This window comes from Sorex fumeus, unplaced genomic scaffold, assembly GCF_029834395.1.
Source record: "Sorex fumeus unplaced genomic scaffold, SorFum_2.1 ptg000010l, whole genome shotgun sequence".
NCBI lineage: Eukaryota > Metazoa > Chordata > Mammalia > Eulipotyphla > Soricidae > Sorex > Sorex fumeus.
The window spans coordinates 7,483,710-7,510,358 of NW_026606067.1; the positions used below are offsets into that span (position 1 = coordinate 7,483,710).

A 26,649-nucleotide genomic window follows, 5' to 3' on the forward strand; every position below is an offset into this window, starting at 1 on the left:
ATTTGTAAGATTTGTTTGTATATCAAGCAAATTTATTTATAAGGAATGAATTTTCATTAATTTATATTATAAGTTAAAACTTTTGTGATAAAGTTTTAAAATTAATCCCTCTGTGATAAAATTTATAATTAAATCTGTCAATAATTTTCATTGCTTTAATGTAATTCACTGATGGCTTTCTCCATTTGGAAGTCAAACAGAAAAATTACATACATTTCATTCAGTTGTATTGATGTTTTAAATTGTTTAATGTTCCCTTCATTAGTACTTCTGTTTATATCATAAGAATGGGACATCTACTTTTTTATGTGTTATTATTCAGTGCTAGCCAGTAACAATGCTTTGCAATTCAAAGTTTATGTTTGTCAATTAATTAATTATAATATGCTTGCCAATTAGTTTGTGCTTGTCATTGGATAATTAGAAAAAAATAGTTAACTCTGAGCCTATGAGATGGGACTGAGATGTGGCTTTAACAGCAGAGTGCACGGCCTGCAGTTGTGTGGTCCTGGGTTCGATACCCTATACTCCAAGTTAAGAAAAAAGAGCCTGTGTCATGATTCATGTTACTTTTTAATTACTTAAACAGTTTATTGCCATAGTTTTTGTCTTTTTAAGTTGTAGCCTATTTGATATGTGGAAATTATCACTTTTTATCTTTTCTGACTTTCTTTAAAACTGCCTTTATGAGTATAAGTAAATGAATCTTATTTGTTATTCCAGTTAAATTTTGCAGATTTCTGCCCAAGTCAAACCTAGCTTGTTAAATTTAAAAATGTTATCCTAGTTAAATTTTTCAGAGAGCCTATTGCCTAGTAGGCTCCCAACATTAACTAAGCTTATGAAAATTACATATTTTCAAGATTTCAGGAAACTGATTTACCTTCTAACAGAGCTAAATCCATCTAAGAATGAATCATGAAACATGTATGGATGACTCATAGAGTACAGATGTTAAAGTAATTTCTAAGATCTTAGAAGATTTCTTTCACAATGTGAATAAAGTAACTGGCTTTATTGCATGTAATAACATTTATGAGTTTCTTAAAACAAGGTAGTATTTTGATGTGTAGGTATCTTTAATGATTTTACTTAATCAAGACCAAAAATCTTATCTTAACTCTGATAAGACGGTTAACTACAGAATTTACTTCATAGCCAAAGTACCAAGTACTTCTTATTATACAAAATAGTATCAATAACTTTTATTAAACAGACTTAGTCAATAATATTAGTACTGTGACAAGACTAGAGGATACATCACAAAGAACAAATCAAGAAGGTAGCATTATGAAATTGAATTTTGGGGGCCAGAGCAAATAAGGCATTACCTTACACAAAGTGGACCTGGGTTTGATATCTGCCATCCCATATGGTTCCCAGAGCACCATCAGGAGTGAGAGCCAGGAATAAACCCAGTACCAGTGGCCCAAAAGAAAAAAATTAAGTTAGAAAGAAACTGAAGGGTAAGAGTCAAAGAGATAGTACAGGGATAAGGCACTTTACTTAGCACATAGTCAGCTTGGGTTCAATATCCTGCACTCTATACAGTTCTCTGTATACCACCGGGAGTGATCCCTCAGTGTGAAGCCATACCATGAGTAAGCCCTGAGCAGAATGAGTTGTGGCCCACATTCCACTACCCACTCACCCACAAAAATAAATAAATTTTTTAAAAAAGACTGTAGCACTGTCCTCTTGTTGTTGAAGACTAAAAGATTAAAATGTGAATTTGAAAGAATAAGATTCAACGGGATGTTATCTGGGTCTGGGTAGATATATCCAAGGAACAATAAGGAGTTATGGAACCAAACCGGCTGCAAATCTTCTTGATAGGTAAAATGTATTTCTAAATCACAAAATCTCCATGCTGCCTGCAGTCCTGTGACATTTCCTCACAAGTACTCCTGTATTCAGGACAGCTGGAACAAGCTCTTGAATGATCTTAAATCAACACTTAGAACTGCCCTTTGGGGATGGGGAGAAAGCTTTGGGGCTGGAGCACGTGCTGCATGCTGAAGGTATGGGTTCAATTTCCAACACTGTGTGGTCACCTTAATACCATGAGGACATCCCCCAAGTACTTATTCAGGCATATCCCCTGAGCCTCCAAACCAATATTGATAAGGGAAACTTAACTTATTTTTCCCTTTTGGTTGTTGGGCCACACCCAGCTTCCTGAGTGTGTTCTCAGGAGCGTTCCTGGTGCTGCTCATAAGACCATAAGCAGTGCCAGGAATCAAACCGGTCAACCACGTGCTTAGCAAGTACCTTAATCACTGTGCTATCTCTTCCTGGTCTCTGGCCTCCTCTTTTAAGAAGCAATTAGTGTATACAGATAACTAGAAGACACAATCAAAGCTTGTACCATAAGTGTGTATTGCTGTAATATTTGTTGAACATTACTTTTGCAAACATGAAAAATATTTATGGCCTATGATTCACCAATAACCCTTCTATGAGTCTTAGATTAAATGATAAAAATGATTGCTAATGAAAGTTAACCAAAACTTCCTTATCAGCATTATAATTCAATGTGATGAAAATAAATCATAATTATTAAGAAATGTGAAAATATCTTATAAAATGAATAATGGAGGATTTTTAAATGATCTAATATCTGTAATATTAATAAACACTTTAAACTGCTGCAAAGAAATTTGAGAATAGGAGAAAATCTATTCATAATGTTTCTGTGAAACATCTTTTTGAGTCTCACATATTGAACACTCTTTTACTTTAGAGTGTAATCAGATCAGATGATATTTAACAGGAATAAAATAAACCAGGGGAAAAGACTTCATCTCGTAGGAATAAATACATGGGATGTATGTAATTTTCCCTATAATTTCCCTCTCCTTATATTGCATAAATTCTCAATCGTCATTCAACCAACATCAAATTTAACTATCATTTCTGTTAAATATTCTCCAAGTCTGCATCCAAGTGCTATGTTTTCACTTTTAGATTAAAACATCTAATGTGATGTGCGCTTTTGGACACAAATTCCCAAAAGTATAGTTTTATAGATGAAATTAATATAATACTCTATTTTGCATGTAAATTAACATGTTAAAATGTCTATTTTAAATGTTCTATACATATGTACTTAGCAAATAGATACATGAAAATTAATAATTTTGCAAAAGGAAGAAAATGATTAAGAGATTTCTAAAGAAGTTTCAGATTTATGATCCTTTACTGAAATGTGTACATAAGTGAAGATTTCAGCTACACCTAATATTTGTTCGACATTATGTATTGAGTAAATCAATAAAATGGAAGGTGAATTTTTACATTTATATAATACATATTTGCGTGGGTATATATTCTGTATCTATTGATATGTTTCTATATCAGAGGACATGCAGTTCTCTATTTTCCTGGGACAGTTGCTAATATCTCATGTTAGTTTGGCTTTCTATGCTTTGAGTCATCTGGGAAAAATAATTATTATTTTCACATTTTATGAGTTAGCCCTCTACATGAATCACTTTTAAATCTGTTGGTAAGTTATTTTAGTTATAATTGAGAGTAGTGTTTTAGTGTTTTGTGTAAAATTATGCCATAATGTTTCTGATTTTGAAAGCAGATCTACAGTTTAGTTGTTTTTTATAATTCTGGGTATGTTGTATTATTCATAACAAGTACAAATGATGTTTTTTGTTATTGTTAAGATAATAAAAAGGCACATCAGCTTTAGTTTTGAAAATGCAAACTAAGACAACTTACTTCCTTTCCCCAGAAGTGCTACCGCTGTTGTGACATTGTGTTTCATTTTGTAACCCATCTGCTACTTAGGCCAGATATGCATTTTCTGGATGCAATCTGTTGGTTTCCAATGGTTTACTACATGGTGGGCTCTATTGACAAGTAGGTGACAAAATCTTTGGTGCACTAACTCCTGTGCTGTCCTGTGATTTGTCTTGTGCTGTGCCCTTTTGTTGCATGAGGAGTGTTACTTGCCCTCTTAGTATTTGCAAATATGGTAGTTTGCATGCAGAGCTTATGTACTTGTGTGATATACCTTGTATTTAAACTTTATAAACAGTAATGTGTTGTTGAATTAAAACAAATCTTGCTGCATGTCAATAATGTCTATTATATTCAGATTTTAGAAACTTAATTCCTTTTTTTTTGTCTACAATTAAAACATGACTTACTATTGACATAATGGCACAGGACACTTAAAGGTTCAACATTGTGATGCCTTCATATAGTTGTCACAAGTTCTGAAAACTTTTCGAATAATTTTGAAATCTTTTAGTTCAGATTTATAAATTATACATGTAGTAATTAATTTTCTTCTTATAACACATGTTACTCTATAACTTCTAAAATATTTGTTAATAAAAGTCGAGAATGTGCAATTCTCTAGTGTTAAGATATAGATCATTTTATGTGCAACATATTATGCATTTTCTTAAGAGACCAATTTCAGTTATAAGGGCAATTTTTTTTTGTTTTGCTTTTTGGGTCACACCCGGCGATGCTCAGAGGTTACTCCTGGCTCATGCACTCAAGAACTGCTCCTGGCGGTGCTCAGGGGACCATGTGGGATGCCGGGAATCAAACCTGTGTTGGCCATGTTGGCTGCATGCAAGGCAAATGCCCTACCCGCTGTGCTATCGCTCCAGCCCCTATAAGGGCAATTTTAAAACTAAATATGATAAAAGATGCTTCTGCTTTGTTTCTCCAATTAAAAGATATGCCAGCCAGAGTCTTCAAAATAAAATGCCAAAAAATATTAATTGGGAAGTTTCATGATTTTGTTTAATTCCATGGAAAATGAAAAAAAAATCTTCATAGGTTTGAATGTAGTTATTGGTAGTGGATTAGGTACCCTCCATTCTACATTGATATAATTTACACTATCCATTGTCAACAACTAGCTAAAAATTTAAAAAATAAACCTGCCATCTACATTTTCTGATATGAAATCTGAAATTAATTTTTCTCTGTAAAATTTGGTAAAAGAAAATAATTGAACTGATCAGATTATTGGGTTAGAGGTATAGTATTGGTCACATAATTATTGAAGGTGGGTGCTTGGTACACAGAGATTTACTGCGCAGTTCTCTTCTTTTGCTCATGTTTGAAAGTACCCTTACAAGTAAAACAGAACAAAGCATCTGAATGAATTAAAACAAATTTACAAACACTCCTTCATACTCATAGGTTCACATTATTCTCAGAGGAAGTCTTAAAGAAAGTCAGGAAGGAGAGCTTTGCCAGGTAGTCTCCTGTCTCATCTGTACTCATGATGACTTTTTCGGAGGTTGCCATCTGGTGGTGAAAAACGTGTAAAGCAATCACGCTGAGAAAAAAAAAAAAGAGGCTGTGGGAAAAATAACAGATACGAAATTTTAAGACTAGCTTGATAACCTATTTTTACAAAAAGGCAAAAAAAATAACAAAATTAAGAACCAATTAAATATTTAAAGATATAACAAAGTTAAAATATGCTAAACAGAAATCTTTCAATGTAGAAATGTCATTTTTAAATGTTCTATTTTTTAATGTAGATTTCAATGCATAATTACTAAAATAATCAACTAGGGTTATTCGTAAAACACAACATTCAGTATTTTTAATATGGAATTGATATATGCATATACCAGTTCAGGTAGTGTTAGCCGTTTTACCTGTACCCTCAGTGAAGTTTTTGACAATATTAATTTCAACTTCATTCATTACTGATAAAATTATCTTCCTTATCATCATTCCTACCTTTGAATCCTTTTCAGCAAACTTACTGCTTACCATTTTATTCTTTCCATTTCCAGTATAGAAGTCACTACAGAGTATTTTTTTAATCGGGCTGTAAAAATGATAAGTGCTAAAATATAAGAAGCATTACAATATGATAAGGTGAATTGAAGAAATACAACTCAGATATTATTTTTATGGACTATAAAGAACCACACACATTCATTTCATGATGTCACTTTCCTTTTTAAAAAATGTATTCTAGTTAGTGTAAGAACAATTATGATGAGTTTCCTAGATGGAAGGAGCCCCCAAGTCTTCATAGACAGTTTTAGATTCAGTCATATATTGATCGGATGTTATGGTCCAGCCCCTCTCACCATAGGAAATTTATCTGGAATAACATTCTGTTTCCACAGTTTTAGCCATAAAATCTCTGCCACAGAACGTTGTTCCTGATTCAAGCGAAATATTTTTTCTGGACTACTCCTGGGGATCTGGACTCAAAGCTTTGGTAATACTCTCTCGCCTTATAACAGAGTAAGAACTGCCTCCTGCCTTCCTGTAAAGGAAAAGTATTTCTTCCTAACATGTCATGGCTAATCAACCAATCCAATTATGCACTTGGAAAAGATCCTCAGGGAATGCCCCCATCATTTAAGTATCTAAGTGGAAAAAAATGTAAAAAAGTATAAATGAAACTTTTTTTTTTGCTTTACACTTTCTCTTTTAAAATAAAAGAGAAAATCGGTTCACATGATTTTTTTCTAATGTCTGTAGTCGACTCTATTTAAGACACTCTTTCGGTAGTTAAGTTTAATATCCCTTATTCAGATCGATATTTTTTCAGTGTATATAAAATGCAGACAGTGAGGATGATTATTTACTTAATTCAGGACTATTGGGAACATTTTCTCTGAATTCAGTGGGAGAATGTTAGGAAAAGTTTTCATCAGTTACAGAGAAGATAGACTTACTCTATTCCATCTCATAGGACTTTACACACCCAAAGAAACCAGCTTTCAATTACTTTTTAAAAAACTTAGGTTGACTAAACAGTTGGCTTAATACAACTGATGATTACATACTTTACATGTTTTTGACTGTCCAGAACCAATATGTAGCATATTGTTTTCATAAACACAAAAGAGACACTTTCAGATATAAATTCTACATCTTTTTAGACTTGACCATTTAAATTAATAGAGTAAGTATTCATTTATAGTTTAACAAAAGGACATGAAGGATTTAAAAAATATATATGAATGGTGTGTTTTTGAAATAGAATATTCGCTATAAAAACAAACTTCTAGCATACTATTTCAATGTCATTGGCAAATTGATTTTATTTGCACAACCAAGTATTAATACATATGATTTTGTAACAGTTAAGATCTAAAGGAAGCATAGAGTCTCACAGTATCAATTATTTAGCATGAGAACAGAATATTTTACCGATAAGTCCCATTAATATCTAATGATGTACACTTTATGAATGCCACCCTTAAGCGCGATCTATACATCTTCAGGGTGCAAGCAGATCTTAGCGCCTATCCTAGGATTGTGATTTAATAAAATTCCATTTCTGTCTGTTGATTTCTATCAAAGCCTAGACGATCTACTCAGGTGTGGAGTGACTTTTGCTGCCAACATGGTGGTTGTGGACAAAGAAAGCACCATGAGTGCTGAGGAAGACTACATGGCAGATGCCAAGACAATTGTGAATGTGCAGACTCTTTTCAGGTAAATGTCTGGAGCACCAGTCTTGTTGATTTACTTAGTGCTCAGCATTGTAAACCATTTGACTATGTGCCAATGGAATGAACATAAGACACACACAGGTTATGTTCATTTATTTATTTAATCATAATCCAATATGTGACTTGCACTGTGGATGTCAGTGTTTTAATGCCAGGTATTGATAATTCCTTTTAAAACTCATTCTATACTCAAACGATTTCTTGTATGATTTTAAAGAACTGAATCGACAAAGACATGTGACATCCCATGCATGGTCTGAGTTTTGATTTGTTTGTTTAAGAGATACACCTGTAATTCTTTGTACTCCCAAGTTCACTTCAGGTAGTACTGAGAAAATTTTTGGGTCCAGGAATCAAAACCTGGATTTCATAGGCACAAGCTGATAGTATTCTTTGGCCCCTAATTTTGGTCTCAATGTCTGTGTCTATTAGTGGTGAAAGGTTTCCATTTACATAATGGGCAGCAAGGACTAAAGCCAGCCTGTGAATAGGGAATATAATCATATTAGGAGCAAGGTCATAACATCCTTATCACAACTTTCCTGTAATTCATTAATAAAACTCATCCAGAGAGGAATTCTTTATATGATCATTGTAGGTAAGACTCTGTGACCTTAGCAAGAGAAAAGCCCATGTAATAATCAAAGTTAAAAAAGGTAAAGGTAAAGGTAAAGGCCCTCCCGTTGATCGTCAGTTTGCTCGAGCGGGCCCAGTAACGTCTCCATTGGAGACTTTGTTGTTACTGTGTCTGGCATATCAAATACTCTCTGTAGCTTGCCGGGCTCTCCGAGAGGGGTGGAGGAATCGAACTCGGGTCGGCCATGTTGGCCGCGTGTAAGGCGAACGCCCTACCCGCTGTGCTATCGCTCCAGCCCAAAGTTAAAAATCCTTTAAAAATCAATGTCTCTGCACGATATATGTAAAATGATTCTTATACCAATTTAAAATTCACATAGCTCCAAGATATACATGAGCTATGAAATAATAAAATTAAACTATTTGAATTCTTTCATCATGTTTTCTCACTCTACCTTTATTTTGTAGCAAAGCACATATTGAGGGTCATTATCTGATTACCTGAATTCATAGTTCAGGAGAAAATTATCCAAATTTGAATCCTACCTAATTAGATGATGATAGGAGGCAAATTGTTTTCCTTTCCTAACCCTCTGTGTCTTAATCACAAGGCACATGGTTGTTTTTGATAGTTTAAAACATGTAATGTTGTAGCACACAGTTAGTTTTCAGTTACTTGATAAGTGTTTGATATTATAACTATTAGCAATGTAATTTTCATTTTCAGACCATAGACCTTGCAACAGCAAATACTGTAGCAAATAAATTTCACCTGGTACCACTATCCCCAAGGATTCCACAGACAATAACTTTTTAAATTTATCTTTAGTTGTTGTTGTTGTTGTTGTTTCCTAGATTATGATTACTCCAGGCCTACCAATGCCAGGTCCTGAGATGCGGGAGGTGAGAGGCAGGGGTCATGCCGTGTCTGCCCCTGCTGAATCACAGCTTTAGCCTTTAGTGTGTTTCTTTTCCTTTCTGTTTCGTTTGGGGCCATAGCCGATATGCTCAAAGCTTACTCCTGGTTCTGTGCTTAGGAATCACTTCTCACAAAACTCAAGGAACTACGTTTAGTGCCAGGGGTGAGGGCTAGAGATAGTACAGCAGGCAGGGAGCTTGACTTTCACGTGTCCCACCAGGGTTGATTCTTGGCATCTAGTATGGCCCCCTGAATGCCACCAGGAGTAATTCCTGAGTGCATTCCCAAGAATAACCCCTAAACATTGCCAGGTATTACCCCAAAACAAAAACAAAAAATATCTTGGGTCAGCTATGGGCAAGTCAAAGCAATTTACCCCCTGCACTATCTCTCTAGCCCCTTAGTATATTTTTTTTAATCTTTGCAAAACTTGTTTACGAGGGCCTAATATGTGGCTAAGCATTTTCAGCACACATCTCCCATCCCGAGCAAGCCTCCAAGCATCATTTACTTGGTGGTCCCTTCTCTCTCAGCTCCCTTCATCCCAGCATGTGAGGCTGGCTTCCAAGCCATGTAGCGATCCTCCTAACCCTTATCTCTATTATCCTTCGCTGTTAGTTTCCCATTATGTTACTTTATATTCCACAAATGAATGCAATCATTCTAGTCTGTCCCTCTCTCTGTGACTCATTTCATTTAGCATTTAGCGTGATACTCTCCATGTCGGTCCACTTATATGCAAATTTCATGACATTTTGGAGGGTTCACTGAGGATGGAAGATGTGTGCTGAAAGTAGACTATGGGACCAAACACGATGGCCACTTAGCACCCATATTGCAAACTGTAACACCCAAAAGGAGAGAGAGAGTAAAAGGAAATGTGCCTGCCACAGAGACGGGGGTGGGGGGCGGGAAGCTGGCGGGAGGTATACTGGGAACATTGGTAGTGGAGAATGGGTACTGGTGGAGGGATGGATACTTGATCATTGTATGACTGAAATGTAATCACCGTATATGAAGGTGATTCAGGAAGGAAGGAAGGAAGGAAGGAAGGAAGGAAGGAAGGAAGGAAGGAAGGAAGGAAGGAAGGAAGGAAGGAAGGAAGGGAGAGAGAGAAAGAAAGAAAGAAAGAAAGAAGGAAGGAAGGAAGGAAGGAAGGAAGGAAGGAAGGAAGGAAGGAAGGAAGGAAGAAAGAAAGAGAAAGAGGGAGGGAGGGAGGAACACAGTTGGCATAACACCCCCAAGAAATACAAACACAGGGTTTTTTTATGTATAAAATGATTGCAGAATGTAATTAATCTGCCTTAAAGTTTTGATGCAAATACTGTATTTCAGCTATATAAAGAATTTGTCACATAGTTGGGAAAATTTACCCTGGACATAAAAACCTTTCAGTCTAGAAGTTTAAATACATCTCAAAACATTACAGAATGTGAGTGTTTACCTAGAATATCTAACTAGTTATTGATCTGTACTAAACATTAAATTAAAGATAACATAGCACATATTTAAATATGACAGCTACATTTCCAATTTCTTTAAAGAATGAAATAGCAAATTGCAGGGTGGGAAATTAATTGAAGGGATGAGATTTATATACTATGAATAAAGCAAAATCATACTTCTTTTTGTTTTAAAACTCCAGACTTGGCAGAAGCTAATTATAACATTAATAAGAAAGAATCTGGGTCTTTTTGATTAAACATTCATTTTCATTTTCAACTTTGTGAGTTTATTTCTAGTTTAATGAGGTTTTTATTGATTGGCTTTTATTATATGTTCTCTGAATGAATTATTTTGGATCCAAAACAGTAGTAAATTCTTTTCTTGCTGAAAGATGCAAAATTTTTAATTAACAATTTAAAACAAATTGACCAGAATTGCTCAGGGCAGATACACAGATGGTAACTTGCAGAGGAACCCTTTTTATGTTCCTGGTTGAGAAGAAATCATTTGTAAGAAGAATTAATAAATAACTTGGATTCCTTAACTTCTAAGGTTACCTGTCAGCAGCTTTCAATTTTCCATAATTTATATAGTGCATACATACACCCAGATTGAATTATTGCAAGCAGAATTTTCTGAATAACTAATGCATACCCAAACTAATTATTTATGTTCTACCACCCACCCCATGATCTATAAAGGCATTATTATTATTTCACTAGTCACATATCATTTGTTAGGGTATACATTTTTATGAAACATTAAGAAGTTGTTCTACTTAAGTATGCTTGCTGAATTTGGCCAGTCCTATACAACAAAAGTAAGATATTAGATCCCTATGATTCATAAAATATCATTTATCCTAATGAATGACCAAGGCTTGTAAACTTGATTGTTTCATATTAAAATTATAGTAAGCTACTACCCGTTAGGTGATTTTTCTGCATTCCTTGATTATTTTTCTTCTGGTTAAATATGATTTTTGCTAAACCTGTTTCTGCCATAATTTATGATGACTTAAAAAAGGCCTATGTAGTTGATGTAGTAGATATTTGACTGAAGTCCTTTTCTTTAGTCAAATATTATCATGGTTCTCTAATATTTATGTGCTCTATAATTTCCTTTCCATAATCCCATTCAATTCTGAATATCACTGCTTAATTATTTTCTACCTCCCATTTCTTGTCATATCTTCAACTCAATAGTTTGTTTGCCCTGTTGGAACCTATTCTTCACTATACTCAGTATCTAAGGGATTTTGGGGCCCTTACCAAATTTAATTTCAAGATCATCATAACCAATATGGCCCTGGAAAACTAAATTGATACTTGCCAGACACTACTCTGAACTAACTCCAATCCCAGCATTTTTCCCCCTCTTTCTTTTTCTCGTCCTCCCATCTCTTGACTCTTTACCATACTTACTTACCTACCACCTTTCCTGAAATTCCCTACAGACATTCCAGAAGTAGGATCCAGTCAATTACGTATACCAGAAAGCCTCACAGAAGCAGAAATCCAGTATTCATAAACTGGACCCAGGTTCCTTAGGTTTCAAGGCTAGCATTCCATCTCTAAGTGAACCAGACCATGCATATGGAATATGTAAGAGCAAATTATTCTAAACACAATTTTTTAAAAAATTTATTTTCAAGAAGTTGTTAACAGTAATTGATTACATTTAATATTTCAACACCAATCCCACAACCATTATTTCTAGTTTTATCACTACCACCCAAGCCTGCCCAAAAGGCAGATGCTAAGTAATTTATTTTGTATTGCTTGTATGAATAATTGACTAAAAACGATCAAAACGATTTCCTCAGAGGAAAGTGTGTAAAATTGTTGTCTCTCCTTTTGGAGCCAATGAATCCCTATATTAGAGATCATTAAGATGTTGTTAGAGTTTAAGTATTGTATGCAATATCAAGATTGGTTGTCTTCAACCTTACACCCCATCAAGTGTGGTGTGCTATTCCTGGTATATCTGTGACATAATTGTATAAAATGTTGTTTGGCAGCTTTTGCTGCCACACCCTCCTGGAATTCTAAAATTTTTTCACAGGGTTCTAGACTTGGAGTTAAATTTCTTTAACTGGATGGTGATTTGGGGGTCTGGATGCATCTCTGCCACTTGCTGTTCTCTCCTAAGATTCATTTGTGTGTCTGGAACATGGCCATAAATTCACTCAGTTGGCACCCAAGGGCAGTTCAAGGGCATGACTGCCAGGAAAGCAGAAGCACAGAGAGATGAGTGGTGCAAGGCCCATCCCAACTCTGGAAGCCTGGAGATTTCAGTCAGGAGTCCCGCATAATTGGGTTTTTCAGCAGATTCAACCTCATGCATAAACACAATTTTAAAGGACAATTGAGGTGATACAAACAAACTTTAACACTTGACAAATATAGATAAACTTTAACACTATTCCACAGGGTCCAGATAGCAGCAAATTTGAAAAGAAGAGAGAAAGCTTTAAGCAAAGAATAAACAAAAGAAAATGAGCTGATGAGATAGTGCAGTGGGTAAGGCACTTGCTTTGCACATGTTGACTTGGGTTCAATCCCTGGCACCCCATATTATATTCCAACTCCCTCCTGGAGAAATCCCTGAGTGCAAAGCCAGGAGTAATCCCAGAGAAACACTGGATTTGGCACAAACCACCCCTCACCCCAGCCAATCCCCTCAAAAGAAAATGAATATGGAAAAAGAGGCAGAGAACATGGGTTGAAATTCGGATACCCACTGAACCAGATATACTCTCTTTCTAGTGAAGAGGAGGGACATTTACAAGGATACCAAAGTTACCTATCTTTGTGTTTATTAATGTGGCACTCCAGGCAGCTATGGTGCCCTCTTGGGCTAATTTACTTCATCAAAAATGCGTGTAAGATACCTGAGCTAATCCTCATATCTTCATGAACATATTAGTTTGTTTATGTGAGTCATCTACTAGTAAAACTAATGGGAACAAAAGTAGATTTGATCCACAAATGTTTCATTTCTGATTAAAAGCATTTAGAACCACCCTAAATGGTAAGGTAGAGAGCTAGCTGTACCTGGTATGTGTCTGCAACCAAACTTGCACCTAATACATTGTTTATGTGAAAGTATTTTGAAGTTAGTTGTAGACAGCTGAGGAACTGGGATTGATGGGCCTCGGGATTTTAGCCAGGAGAGTCTAAAGCATGTCAACTTTAATCTAGGCTGCCAGAACATGTCTTAGCATTGTATCTTCCCATCAAGGTTATTACAGTGACTGAGTGACACATTTTCTGAGAATCACTCAGAACATTGCCTCAGACGGATTACTAACCACTATCACTTGTGAAAAAAACAAACCCTCAAATTGGTATTTCTAAAATACAATGGCCACAAAAATGTCTATGTGCGCATCAGAGCCATTTTATGAGGATGTTTAGCAAGAAGTTAGATTTCCCTGTTATTACTAGGGGAAAAATTAATCTTGGAATCATACTGAGTATCAGTATATATTGGGCAAATTAAGATCACAGTATGATATTATTTTACGTGGGGAGATGCTGTTTTATTTTAGTGTTTGTAAATGACTGTGTAGCTATTTGAGCCGTTGCCATTTTAACTTGATTGTTTTGACATTCCACTTTTATATAGAACATTTTTACTTCCACATTTGTAGCTTTTAAAACTACTGTTAGGAAAATCTTCAATCCTTGTTGACTTTAGAGATTATGAGAAAAAATAATGAGGAGAGAAAGTGAAAGAGGACTCCAGCTCGTAAACGATATATGTAACTGCCCCACCCTATTTTGACAGTGAGGGATAGGCTAAATTTGTTATTCAGAAGTCTATATTGGTTACTTTGAGCTTCTAATTATGTTTCCTAATACATATATTCTGTTGATAGACTTCTATTCTTGCCACATTCAAAAAACCCTCTGGCCCACTCAAACCCCAAAATGTCAAATCAAAGTCAGGAGAATCTCATTAATTCACCTGTTATACATATGCACATGGATGGAGGGTCTGGGGATGAAGACACACAGAGTATAGCTTCCCAAAAATATTCAGACAGGTGTCCTCAATATGTGGCCTGAGGCATATGTATTATTTGGAGCTGGGTAGGGACCTTGATGACTCATAGAAACTGTTTACCATCTCCTTAACACCAACAGTGGAAATTGAGTTATATACAAGGTATTGTTTCAGGCTGGAGAAATAGCTCCCCCAAAGGAGTAGTTCTCCTGGGTTATTGGCAAAATGTTACAGGTTACCTTAGTGTATGATCTGAATGTTATTGGTGACTAGGGTGAAGTGGGAAGTGAGAGAGGTCTTATACTGGAGAGAAACAGGGTCTTGCTACCTCCCTGTGGTTAGGCCCACCTCTCTCACCCAGAAAAGTGCCTGGAGGTTGCAGACGTGTAAAGTCCACACAAGCACATGATAGTGTGGGCCCTTGAGTCCCACCAGACACAGTGGGCACCCAAGGTCCTCTCCCCCACTACCTGAGGTCTTTGTGAGTGCTGTCTCAGGTCAGAGCAAGTAATTGCCCTTCTCAGGAAAAGGAAAGTCAGTCCTGAGGCTGGATGCCCAGGTTACTCAGGGTTCCAGACCTATTTCTTCCCCTCAGAGAAAATAATTTCAGAAAGGAGACACATTGTGAAATAAAATATTATTTATTTCACATGAGAGAAAAGAAAGAAAGAGAAACATATTCAGAGACAACATTAACTTTCTAAAGAGGGGGGAGCTGATTATTCTACACATCCCAATTTCTATCCAGGAGATCCCCAAATAAGGGAATGCATACCCTCAACTTGGAGATATGGCAGCCTCCTAAATTGGGGGTTGTGCCCCATAAAGTTAATTTCATAGGGTTGATCCAAACTGCTGCCACTTGGCACTTTCTCTGAAGACAAGAGTCTAAAGAGTCTGTTGCTAGGGTATTGTCAGTGGGAAGAGCTTAGAACTTTGATGTTCCTCTTTCATGTTCTTTTTATGGCTTTTTGTTTTGCTGCAGTTTCTCTTCTCCTAAGAGGCCCCACTAAGCTGCCAGCCTCTCTTTTTGCATGTTAATGGGTTTCTAGCTCTCATGCTTTTGAGTTGTTTGGGTTTGGAGAGTTGCAGTGACTTCTTTAATCCAGATTGCTAGGACCTCCCAGCTAGCCCTATTTAAGACAGTATTGACAAAAATAATCTTTATATTTAAGACATCAATCTAGACAGCAAGGTCAATTTCTTGTGACAGAACCTCTGGGATTTATAATGAATCACCTTCTCTCTTTTCATGGGATACTCCTCTCTTCTTAAAGCATCACATACCTGTATTATTTTTTCCTTTTTTTCCTAAATTTTTATTAGTGAAACACCATGAGGCACAATTGTAGACTTACAAATTTTTGTGCTTGGGTTTTAATTATACAATGATAGAGTACCTGTATTATTTCTTGCATCAGGATATTTCTGTCCTATTATTTCCTAGATGAACAACAGGAGGACAGTGCTATTTCCTAGAACTGGGAGCCTCATTTTTTACCTAGATTCCCTATGAATATATAATAATAAACTGCTCTCTTCTGATACTCTTTTAATTATTTAATAAGTTCAAAACAATCAGGCACTTCCCTGAACCAAGAGGCAAGCAGAGATCAGGAGCAAGTTGGGGGTGTGGGAGAGAATTCCTTCTCCCTTTGAAGCTTCCTTTGTAATCAAAAACTGAAAACACAGTTCAGTGTGTCTTCATCCAATTGATTCTTCCAGAGAATCTATCCAGGAAGTGCTTCACCTACATCACCCAGAATCTAGAATAGGGATATAGAGATGTTTGAGCATCTGGTCAGTGCTCCTAAAGTTCAGACAGGATACACCTCCAGCCTTAACCTTGCTTTGTAGCTAAATGAGTAGCCTCCCTTCAAGGCACGGAACAACTTGAGCGGTGCCTTGAACTGACCATTTACTTAAAGTATCATTCCTCAAAGAGAACTTTCTTTTCCAGCAAAGAAGTAGGATTTCTCCTCCCTACCACAGGCCACTCTCTGTAAGATCTTGCTGTTGGAGACGTTTTGCCCAAATTGCACCCAAGTCGCTGAGAGAAAATTAGAGTTCTGTCTCGAAGGCCCTCAGGATGGCAGGCAGACGTCTCTGTTGGCTGTGCCAGCTTCTCCCTGCAGTATACAGACAGGAAAGGTGATGCCAGCTGCTAGAATGCCAGGGAGAGGCCCTGACCAGTTACAAGTCCTTGATTTTGCCCCAAAACTTCTAACAGTTAAGGCCCTAGATGAACTCTCCTGTTTTACTACATCTCATAAAAAGCAAATTCAGAGGCCATCCACTGTCTTTAGATCCTTGGGTAAAACAGATAAAGTGTTGTATTTCAACTGAGCCGTCTTGAGTGACCTAATGCTCTATACATCTGGAGGGCTAGAAACTAAAAATGATCTGGAAAGCTAATGGTGCGATCTTGGTCATATCATTTAAACTCTCTGAGCTTCAGTTTCTCAACCTGTAAAAAACAATTGACAATACCTACTTCAAAGGGGTATTACCCATGATGTATTCAATACACCAAAAACAGTAACAAGTCTCACAATGGAGACATTACTGGTGCCCGCTCAAGCAAATCGATGAACAACCAGAGGACAGTGCTACAGTGCTACTTCAAGGGGGGAGGGGGGCGTGTCAAAAATAAAGTTAATATAAACTGTTCAACACAGAGCCCAGGATTTTTCCATGTTAGATGTTCACAGTGTCATCTTGGAGCCATCAGTACAGACACTGTGGCACTAATGCTGGGATAAAAGGGAATTGTGGAGCCTTTGAGATTGTCAAGCCTTGGTTTGAAATTCAGACCGAAAAAAAAGTGAAATGGGGAAGAGCCACAGTAGGCACTCTCTTACCACCAACAACACATTGTGGCTGGCATCCACTTGTTCTGCACAGCATGGGAGCTGATCCCCACCACCCGATTTCTTGGGGAGCCATGAAATCAGGCTGGAGTGAGCAAATGCTCTTTGCAGAAAGAGAAAATTAATCATCTATCTTACACAGAAAATAGTCCAGGAGGAGACAAGTAGTTAAATAAAACAAGTTTATTGGGGAAATAAAGGGAGGATTACCATGCATGTGCAAGAGAGAACAGGAGCTTCTCCAGAATGGAAATGGCAAAGTACTCATCCCAAATGTGAGGAATTGAACCCTAAAGTATGAAAGTTCACATATCAGGAAAGGACATACAGACAGGGAAGCATATGCAGGCCTCTTCTTCTTCCAGAATAGTCTATATCATGTTCCCCAAACTGTCCCTCTGACAGTCCGTTGCTATAGTGGTTGCCAAAGAGGTTAGCCAGGAGCAATTGAAGATCTTTGAATATTTTTTGTGTGGACTTTGTTCCAGCTGGGGAGCATCTCCTCTCAGGGCCTGCCCACTGCCTCTCCTCTTGGAGGGCCTTTTGTATCAAAGGTCTTCATACTGCTTTAGTTTCTGACACTTTTCCCCAACATACATTAGCAGGGACCCCCTATCTTATTGCCTGCAATAGCAGCAGATCTTCTCTGGGACAGGATATTTTCTTAGAGGTCCCAAATCACCTTAGTTAGAGATGATCTCCACTCATCTATTCAATAGATTTCTCAAATCTTATGCAATTGGTCTGCCACCTCTCTCGCAGACCTTTCCAGAAAACCTTAGAGTTTTGGAAATAACGCTTTTTGTCTGGTCAGATACCGCAAGACTGTTCTCTCTTGTTTCCTTTGCAATCTTCTCAGCACAAAAATCTGCTGGAAAGAGAATTTCTGATTTCCAATTTAGAAGAAAAGTAAGTTCCTGTCTTCCAGTTTTCTTTTGCTCAAGTTTCACCTAACAAGGTTCATTAGAATATATTGAATATTTTATATGTTAAAAACTCAGGGCTAATATCTGAGATTAATTAGTACCTAAAGATTTAAAAACAAACTGCTTTTTAAACAACCAATTCAAACAGTTCTATCAGATTGACATAGCAAAATACCCTAGTGGGGCAATGTTTTGCATGTCAATAATACCTATCATTCATGATCAGGACCATCCTGTTGTCCATCGATTGCCTCTAGCAGGCCCCAGTAACCTCTCCTTCATCCTAGCCCTGAGGTTTTTTAAAAAGTGCCATATTCAAGGCTCTTTCAGGGTTAGGAGAATGAAACCCATCATTGTTACTGGTATTTGGCATATTGGGTACGCCAAAGGGAGTTTGCCAGACTCTGCTGTGTGGGCAGGTGACATTCAGTAGCCCGCCAGTTTGTCCAAAGTAAGAATGAGATAATAAGATTCTGCACGACCGCGGCAATTGCGGCCGCACACTTCCGGGAGCTGGGTTTTATAGTCTCTGGGTCTTGGCCGTTGATGGGATTACACAGCACCAGGGGTCCAGTTGGTGGGTGTGACCCCTGCCTATGAGGTGGGGAGGGAAACTCAACCTGCTCCCCTCCAAGGGGCCCCAGCGAGGACAGCCAGGCACAGGGGCAGAAGACTCTGCGCTGTTCTCTTCCGGGAGCTGGGTTTTATAGTCTCTGTCCCCACGCCTGGCTGTCCTCGCCAGGGCCCCTCGGAGGGGAGCGGGTTGAGTTTCCCTCCCCACCCCAACCAGGGCTCCGGCAGCCGAAGACCTCCAGAACCAGCCACCACCATGCTGAGACCACTCTCCGCACACATGACGGTACCGGCAGAGGAACAAAGGCATGCAGGTCCCGGGGCTGAGATCTCCAAGCCTGCTCGGATTGGATCTGAGCATCCTCCACACAGATCCTCTTTATTCTAGTAGGCAGGGATCACACCCACCAACTGGCCCCCTGGCGCCATGTAATCCCATCAACGGCCAAGACCCAGAGACTATAAAATACCTATCATTATTATTTTTTAATGAAAAGAAAGAAATATTGCAGCACTTTCCTCTTAGGAATTGGAGCAGGGTGGATAAAACAGTTTCAGATCTGAGTTTGTATGAGGAAAAGGACAGTCTGAGAACATTTCGCAGAATTGGAAAATAGAATGGTTTTCTGGGGTGCAAGTGGAATAGTATTTAGTGCAGGACTGCAGAATTAAATTCCGGTTAGTGTGAAAAAATAAACTGAAGTTTATTAAACACTTTAGGAGTTCATTTGTACAGAAGTCAAATCAAATCAGGCAGTACCAAATTAAAAATGACTAGAAGCCCTTCATCCATGGGAACTAAGGATGTTGAGTTACAGATAAGAGGAAAGAATAAGCAAGGAGATCCTTGTGTGGCTATAGCCGAAGTGGTCTAATTCTTTATACAAGTTATTTTATGTGATAGGTTGTTTGTTTTTTGCTTATATTTTTGTAAACTTGAGTCTTTCCAACTTAGATTATAGTCTGATAATCCAGGTTGTTAAGGTATACTGACCTTGATTAAAGAATTTTATTTTGTTTTGTAAAGTTCAAAGAATGATTTACAGTAAAATTCCTTTGAATTGGTTTGTGTTACTATGAAGATATTTGTGGGGGGGGGCGGTTTCCTTTGTGTTCTGAAATTTAGCTAACTGGGAAGAGAATAATTGTCAAAAGAAACACTTGAGCATGCAAAATTATAGAATACACTTATCATCATGGATTGCCTTTTGATTGGACTGAAGATTCCTGCATTAGCTTGGCAAGGATGACCTCTGCAGCAACCTTTAGAAGAGATTTATTGCTGTATTCTACTGACATGCCTCAGGGATGAAATTTGAGGAACACCTGCACTGAGAGCCTGTGGTTCCCTATTTTTCAGTCTCCCCAAACAGGATTTTACAGGGGATAAGAACTAGTTAAAGTGAGCCTTTATTCAAAAGTGAAGAAGAGCCTGGTATTGAGATGGAATTAAGTAAATGTTTAAGGAAGAATGAAAGTGAAAAGACAATCCCCACAGAAACAGTGAGTGGGTGTTTCCTGGAGAGACACTATTATCCCTGCTTTCCTTTCTTTTCTAACCACACCCCCCACACACAAAAAATGCCTGTGACTGAGATATTGTTACCATGTTACAATAAAAATAAACAACAGAAATAGAATAACATATATATACATGTATATATACATGTATGGCAGAGTATCCTGGCACCGCGCCTGGCTGTTCTCACCAGGGTTCTTTGGGGCGGGGAGGGTTGAGTTTCTTCCCCCCCACCCACCCACCCCGAGCAGAGCCGCAGCAGCTGAGGACCTCTGGAGCCAGCCACGGCCATGCTGGTACCACTCTCCACACATCCGGATGTGCCTCATGCATGAAAGAACTGGCAGAGGAACCCAGGCATGCGGGTCCTGGAGCTGAGGTCTCCAAGCCTACTCAAATTGGGACTGGGCCTTCTCCAACCAGACCCCCCCATCTTCCAGTAGGAAGCCGTCACAACCACTGCCGCCAGTGCCAGGTTGGTCCCACCAATGGCCAAGACGCAGAGACTATAAAACCCAGCTCCCGGAAGCGTGCGGCCGCATTCGCAGCCACGTGATATCTTATTATCTTATTTTTCCCTTGGAGAACCTGGCAGGCTACCAAAAGTATCCTGCCCGCGTGGCAGAGTCTGGCAAACTTCCCGTTTTGTACTCAATATGCCAAATACCAGTAACAATGATGGGTCTTATTCTCCTAATCCTGAAAGAGCATTGAAATGGCTCTTTTAAAATCTCAGGGCTAGGAAGAAGGAGACGTTACTGGTGCCTGCTCGAGGAAATCGACGAACAACAGAATGATCGTGATTGTTATATACATGTATATAACATACACATGTATATATATATATATGTATGTATGTATACATATATATATATATACACACACACACGTTCATTTGGGAGCCTTGCAAAAGAGGATGAGGGGATCGGGCAGTATTCAGGGGGTACTCCCAGCTTTGTGCTCAGGGGTTGCTCCACAGGAGTTGCTCAGGGGACCATGTGATGCCAAAGATTTCAACCCTGCTCTCCCACATGCAAAGCATATCTTAGCCTATTGAGTTATCTTTTCAGTCCCCTGTATTAATTTTAATTAAAATATTACTTTACTAAAATTCTAATACCTAAGAAAAAGAGGCATGTTATTTTATTTGTAGTATGCTCTCTATTCAAAATTTATTTAGAAGTAGATTTAGTAGTTCTTTAAAGATGCATAATTAAGTTATTAGGTAAACACATTTTAAACCTCAACTATTATCACGAATATAAATACTTTATAAGTATAAAGGACACTGCAAGAAAACATTTTATATTTGTTACATCTATATTTTCACTAGGTGGCAGACTTACATAATGTATTCTGTGTCTCAGTTTAAAACAACATTAATCATGCAGTTCTTTTCAATAAAACAAATGGTATATCTCATAAATTTTATAGACCTATCAAATTTCAAAACTATGGGTCACTTAAATAAAATGACCAGGACACTCAGTCATAAATTGTAGGCACTTTTACTGAGACATCAGATATATCTAAGTGCATTGTGTGTATATTTCTCTTTGATAGCATGTGTTACAAAAGGTGTTACAGAACTAAGGCAGCAGTACAGTGGGTAGGGCACCAGCCATGGACGTGGCTGACTCAGGTTCGACCACTGGCATCTCATGTGGCTCTCCCGAGCACCACCAGGAGAGAACTCTGGGTACAGAGTCAGGTTAAGTCCTGAGCACCACTTGGGTGAGCCCCCACACCCCTCAAAAAAAGAATAAAAGAAAAACAAAAGCATATTACAAATAAAAGAATCCAAGTAATGACAAATTTAATCAAATTAAAATGATAAATATATGAAAGATAAAAATTATGTTTCTAAGAGAAGAAAATTTTCCAAATGAAATTTTCATTTGTTTATAGCTTTTCATTTGCTTACAGCTGTAATTTTCCTATTAAATTACTTTTCTGACCTTATATTTAAATAATTCTAGTTAATTTGCCCCATACCATTTATTTACCAATGTCTCAGTGCTATCTATTCTGTGATCATTTCATCAGCCTCATTATTACAGCTGGAATAACTATGAATAGTCCTTTAATTCCTGAATGTTTGCTGTCTCCTCTACTAGGTTGTGAAATCTCAAATCTAAAGGCAGGAATTTCATGCTTTTTTTTCAATCTTCTTGAAACCAGGTATTTTCAATATCAAAGATTTTATAATAACTTGATGAATTAATAGTAGTTAATTTGATTTAAGAATTACTGTTTAGGGAGGATAAAGAAAACTAGAGATTGAAAAGATTAAATGGATTTAAATGAGAATTTGTAAAACAACAATGTGTTGTTCGATATTATTCAAAATTTATTATCTTTATTTGAATCACTGTAGTACCCCTTTTTTAACGGTCTTATATTAAAAGTATAATAAGGGGGAAAGGTATTTTTCTAGATGAGTTGAGTTAAACCCAAACTCTATGAGTTGCTACAATGTAACCTTGAACCTAGAATCTGTACGCATCAGTTTTCTCCAGTCCTCTTTTAGAATTTCTCAGCACAAATACAGAATTTAACGTCTGGATGATACTATATGGATTTATATTCAGTGATTCACTTTGTCACTAATAATACTGCCAAATATTGCCTGTGCCATATTGTGACATATATCTTTAGCTGTGTTATTATTTTTAAATATTTCTTCTGCCAAAAAGATAGTAAAGTGGGCTAAGGCACTTGCCTTTCCCATAGCCAGCCAGCGTTTGATCCCCAGCACCACATAAGGTCCCCTGAGCACCACCTGGAGTGATTCCTAAGTAAGCCAGGAGTAAGCCCTGAGCACTGCTGGGTGTGACCCCAAAACAAGTTAACAACAACAATAAAAATCTGAAATAAAACTTCTGAAATTTCTATATGGTTTGAGATTTGTCCGTTGCAAGTATTTACTTGGTACAGGGGAATTTGTCCAATTAATTGGTATTTTTTACATCAGGCTATCTGAATTTTTTAAGTTTATGATAGAATGAACTGTTTTTGTTAAATTTGTCTGTCTCTGGTTACTTTACAGAAAATCAAGCTTTTAAAAATATAACCATTGAGGCTGCATACTTTTACTCTTTTTTCATAAGCTATCTGCATAAGTTGCAAAGTGCCTCATCTACGTGTACTAATAAAAACTGAAAAATTGCTGTGAGTCACAAAGGGTTATTAAATGGAGGAATATATGGTGCAAACATTTTTTGTATTGCTGTTGTCATTTAGCAGAACAAAGTCAAAGATGAAGCCCACCAGAGTTTAGTACAAGATGCTGTGCAATAAGCAGCGTGAACCTACGATAAGGGATTCAACATGGAGAGAATGATTCTAATTTTAAAATTTTCTTTTAATTAGATATGAGAAGAACTTTACATAACAGTTAGGGTTTTAACACACAGGATGAGGAGGAAAACAAAGAGGAAAGAAAGTGCATTTTTTAAAATTTTTTTTAATTTATTTTTTTTAAATTTTTTTTTATTAGTGAAACAGCATGAGGTACAGTTGTAGATTTACAATTTTTTGTGCTTGGGTTTGATTATACAATGATCAGATACCCATCCCTCCACCAGTGCCCATTTTCCACCACCATGGATAATATTCCTCCCACCCCCATTCCCCCATCCCCCCCTGCCTCTGTGGCAGGGCAATCCCCTGTGTTTTCTCTCTCCTTTTGGGTGTCGTGGTCTGCAAAAGAGGCACTGAGTGGCAAACATATTCAGTCCATAGTCTACTTTCGACATGCATCTCCCCTCCTGGGAGGATCCTCCAAACACCCTTTATTTGGTGTTCCCTTCTCTATCTGAGCTGCCCTTTCCTCTAGAATGCCCGACTGGCCACTAAGCTATGGAGTAATCCTCCTGGTACTGATCTCAGCTATTCTTGGGTATTAATTTCATATTTTGTTACTTTACATTCCCCAGATGAATGCAATCTTTCTATGTCTATCCCTCTCAAGAAAGTGCATTTTAAACATGATTGCAACATTAGAAAGAAAAGAACAGGCACCATCTCAACTAAGAAGCTTCTATGTGCGACACCACAAGTTCCATGAGTCAGATCACTAAGCATCACCAAACTCTGCACTGCAGAATCTGAGATATCATTAATTCAGGGGATCAATTGCTGAAAACAATGGTCAACTCTATAAATAAAATTAGTTTATCTGGGGAGTTTGGGATCACACCTGGTATGATCCCTGACAATGCTTGGGGGACCATATGTAGTGTCATACAAGAAACAAGTTCTGACCTCCTGTCTGTCTATCCAGCTGAGTTGCAGTAATTTTATAACTCTACTTCTAATTATTTATGTATTTACTGTTTGGAGGGTCACACCCAGCAATGCTCAGGGATTACTCCTAACTCTGTACTCAGGAATTCCTCCTGGTGGTGCTCGAGGCACTATATGAGATGCCGGGGATCAAATCTGGGTGAGCTGCATGTAAGGCAAGTGCCTTACTGGTTATCTCTTGGGTCTTGGCAATTAATTATATAATAAAAATAAAATAATGCTAAAAGTTAGCAAATGAAATGATGTTCTGATGACTGATTTGATGGTATTATTCTAGGCATATTTGCTCCAAGTTCGCTAGTTTGTGAAATGCATTAACATTGGCTTTCGGCCAGGTATGAGCCGAAAGAGGTGAGGGGACAACTGAAACCTCATGGGAAGGGGGGCATTCCTGGCTCGTCCTTCTTGCCCTACCGAGGTCACGAGTTGCCCCCCATGAGCGGCTCTCCGGCAATGGCTCCAGAGCCACAGAAACCAATCTTGTAATTATCTGGCTCTTTTTTTTGGTAATTATCTGGGCTGGAGCGATAGCACAGTGGTAGGGCATTTGCCTTGCACGCAGGCAACATGGTCGACCCGAGTTCGATTCCTCCACCCCTCTCGGAGAGCCCGGCAAGCTACCGAGAGTATCTCGCCCGCACGGCAGAGCCTGGCAAGCTCCCTGTGACGTATTCGATATGCCAAACACAGTAACAACAAAGTCTCCAATGGAGATGTTACTGGGCCCGCTTGAGCAAATTGATGACCAACGGGAGGGCCTTTACTTTACTTTACTTTGCAGAAATCTGTACATCATATGGTCCTCATAACTGTGCAAAACAAATTATTTCATAATACCCTTTTAGCAGTTCTGATTGTTGGGTGTAATCTCTAAACAATAATGGTGCATCTTTTGTCGAAATAATGAATGTAATCAAAGTAGATAGTGTGTTAGGTAGAATTCAATTGCCTCACAAGCATTGGGAGTGGTGTGTGTGGCGGGGGGTATATTGGGGTTCTTGGTGGTGAAAAATAAGTACTGGTGAAGGGAAATGTGTTTGATCATTGCATGACCGAGACTTAATCCTGAAAGCTTTGTAACTTTTCCCACAGTGATTCAATAAATAAATATATATATTTAAAAAAAAACCATTGGCTTTCAAAATGGACATAAGGGCACATAAATCTGAATTTCTCTCAGTTACGAAGAATGAATGTCACAGGAAATTTGATATCATTTTCAAAGGCTTTAAGTAGGTTAGGCTCAAGTTTTAATAAAGTTAAATGAAGAGAGCGTACAATTTCCACAGATAGCACAAAAGAAAATTTTTTAAGAATTAAAAGGAATTGGTTTTAGGGGCCTGGAGCAATAGCACAGTGGGTAGGGCTTTTGCCTTGCATGCGGCCAACCCGGGTTCGATTTCCAGCATCCTATATGGTCCCCCGAGCACCGCCAGGAGTGATTCCTGAGTTCAAAGCCAGGAGTAATCCCTGAGCATCGCCGGGTATAACCCAAAAAGAAAAAAAAAAGGAATTGGTTTTAATCTCTTAACTAGGATGGTGGCCACTGTCTCCTGAGACAGATCTGTGGGATAGATAATGAGAGATGGTTTGGCCACAAATAGAACCGAACTGTTAAGGCTGTAGCGATAGTACAGTGGGTAGGGTGTTTGCCCTGCATGCGGCCAACCTGGGATCGATTCCCAGCATCGCCTATGGTCTCCTGAGCACTGACAGAAGTAACCCTTGTACATCACTGGGTGTGGCCCAAAAAGCACATTATAGCACCAGTAATGTCTCCATTGTGAGACTTGTTACTGTTGTTGGCATATCGAATACTCCACGGGGAGCATGCCAGGCTCTGCCTTGAAGGCAGGATACTCTCGGTAGCTTGCCGGGCTCTCTGAGAGGGTCAGGGGAATCAAAACCGGGTTGGCCACGTGCAAGGCAAACACCCTACCTGCTATGCTATCGCTCCAGCCCAACCCAAAAAGCAAGGATAAAAAAAGATGAATATTTCATAAAATTGGTTATTAGGTGACAAAGCCCCTCC

At 38.0% G+C, this 26,649-nt stretch overlaps 1 protein-coding gene across 2 annotated transcripts in view; it reads left to right on the plus strand.

The window, feature by feature from the left end:
- Positions 1–26,649, plus strand: part of KCNT2 (potassium sodium-activated channel subfamily T member 2) — a 436,080-nt gene that overhangs the window by 332,850 nt on the left and 76,581 nt on the right. For both annotated transcript variants that reach the window (XM_056110603.1, XM_056110604.1), the window contains exons 20-21: positions 3,802–3,873; positions 7,318–7,452. In XM_056110603.1, coding sequence (XP_055966578.1) covers positions 3,802–3,873; positions 7,318–7,452 — 207 coding nt within the window. The remainder of the gene's footprint in view (positions 1–3,801; positions 3,874–7,317; positions 7,453–26,649) is intronic.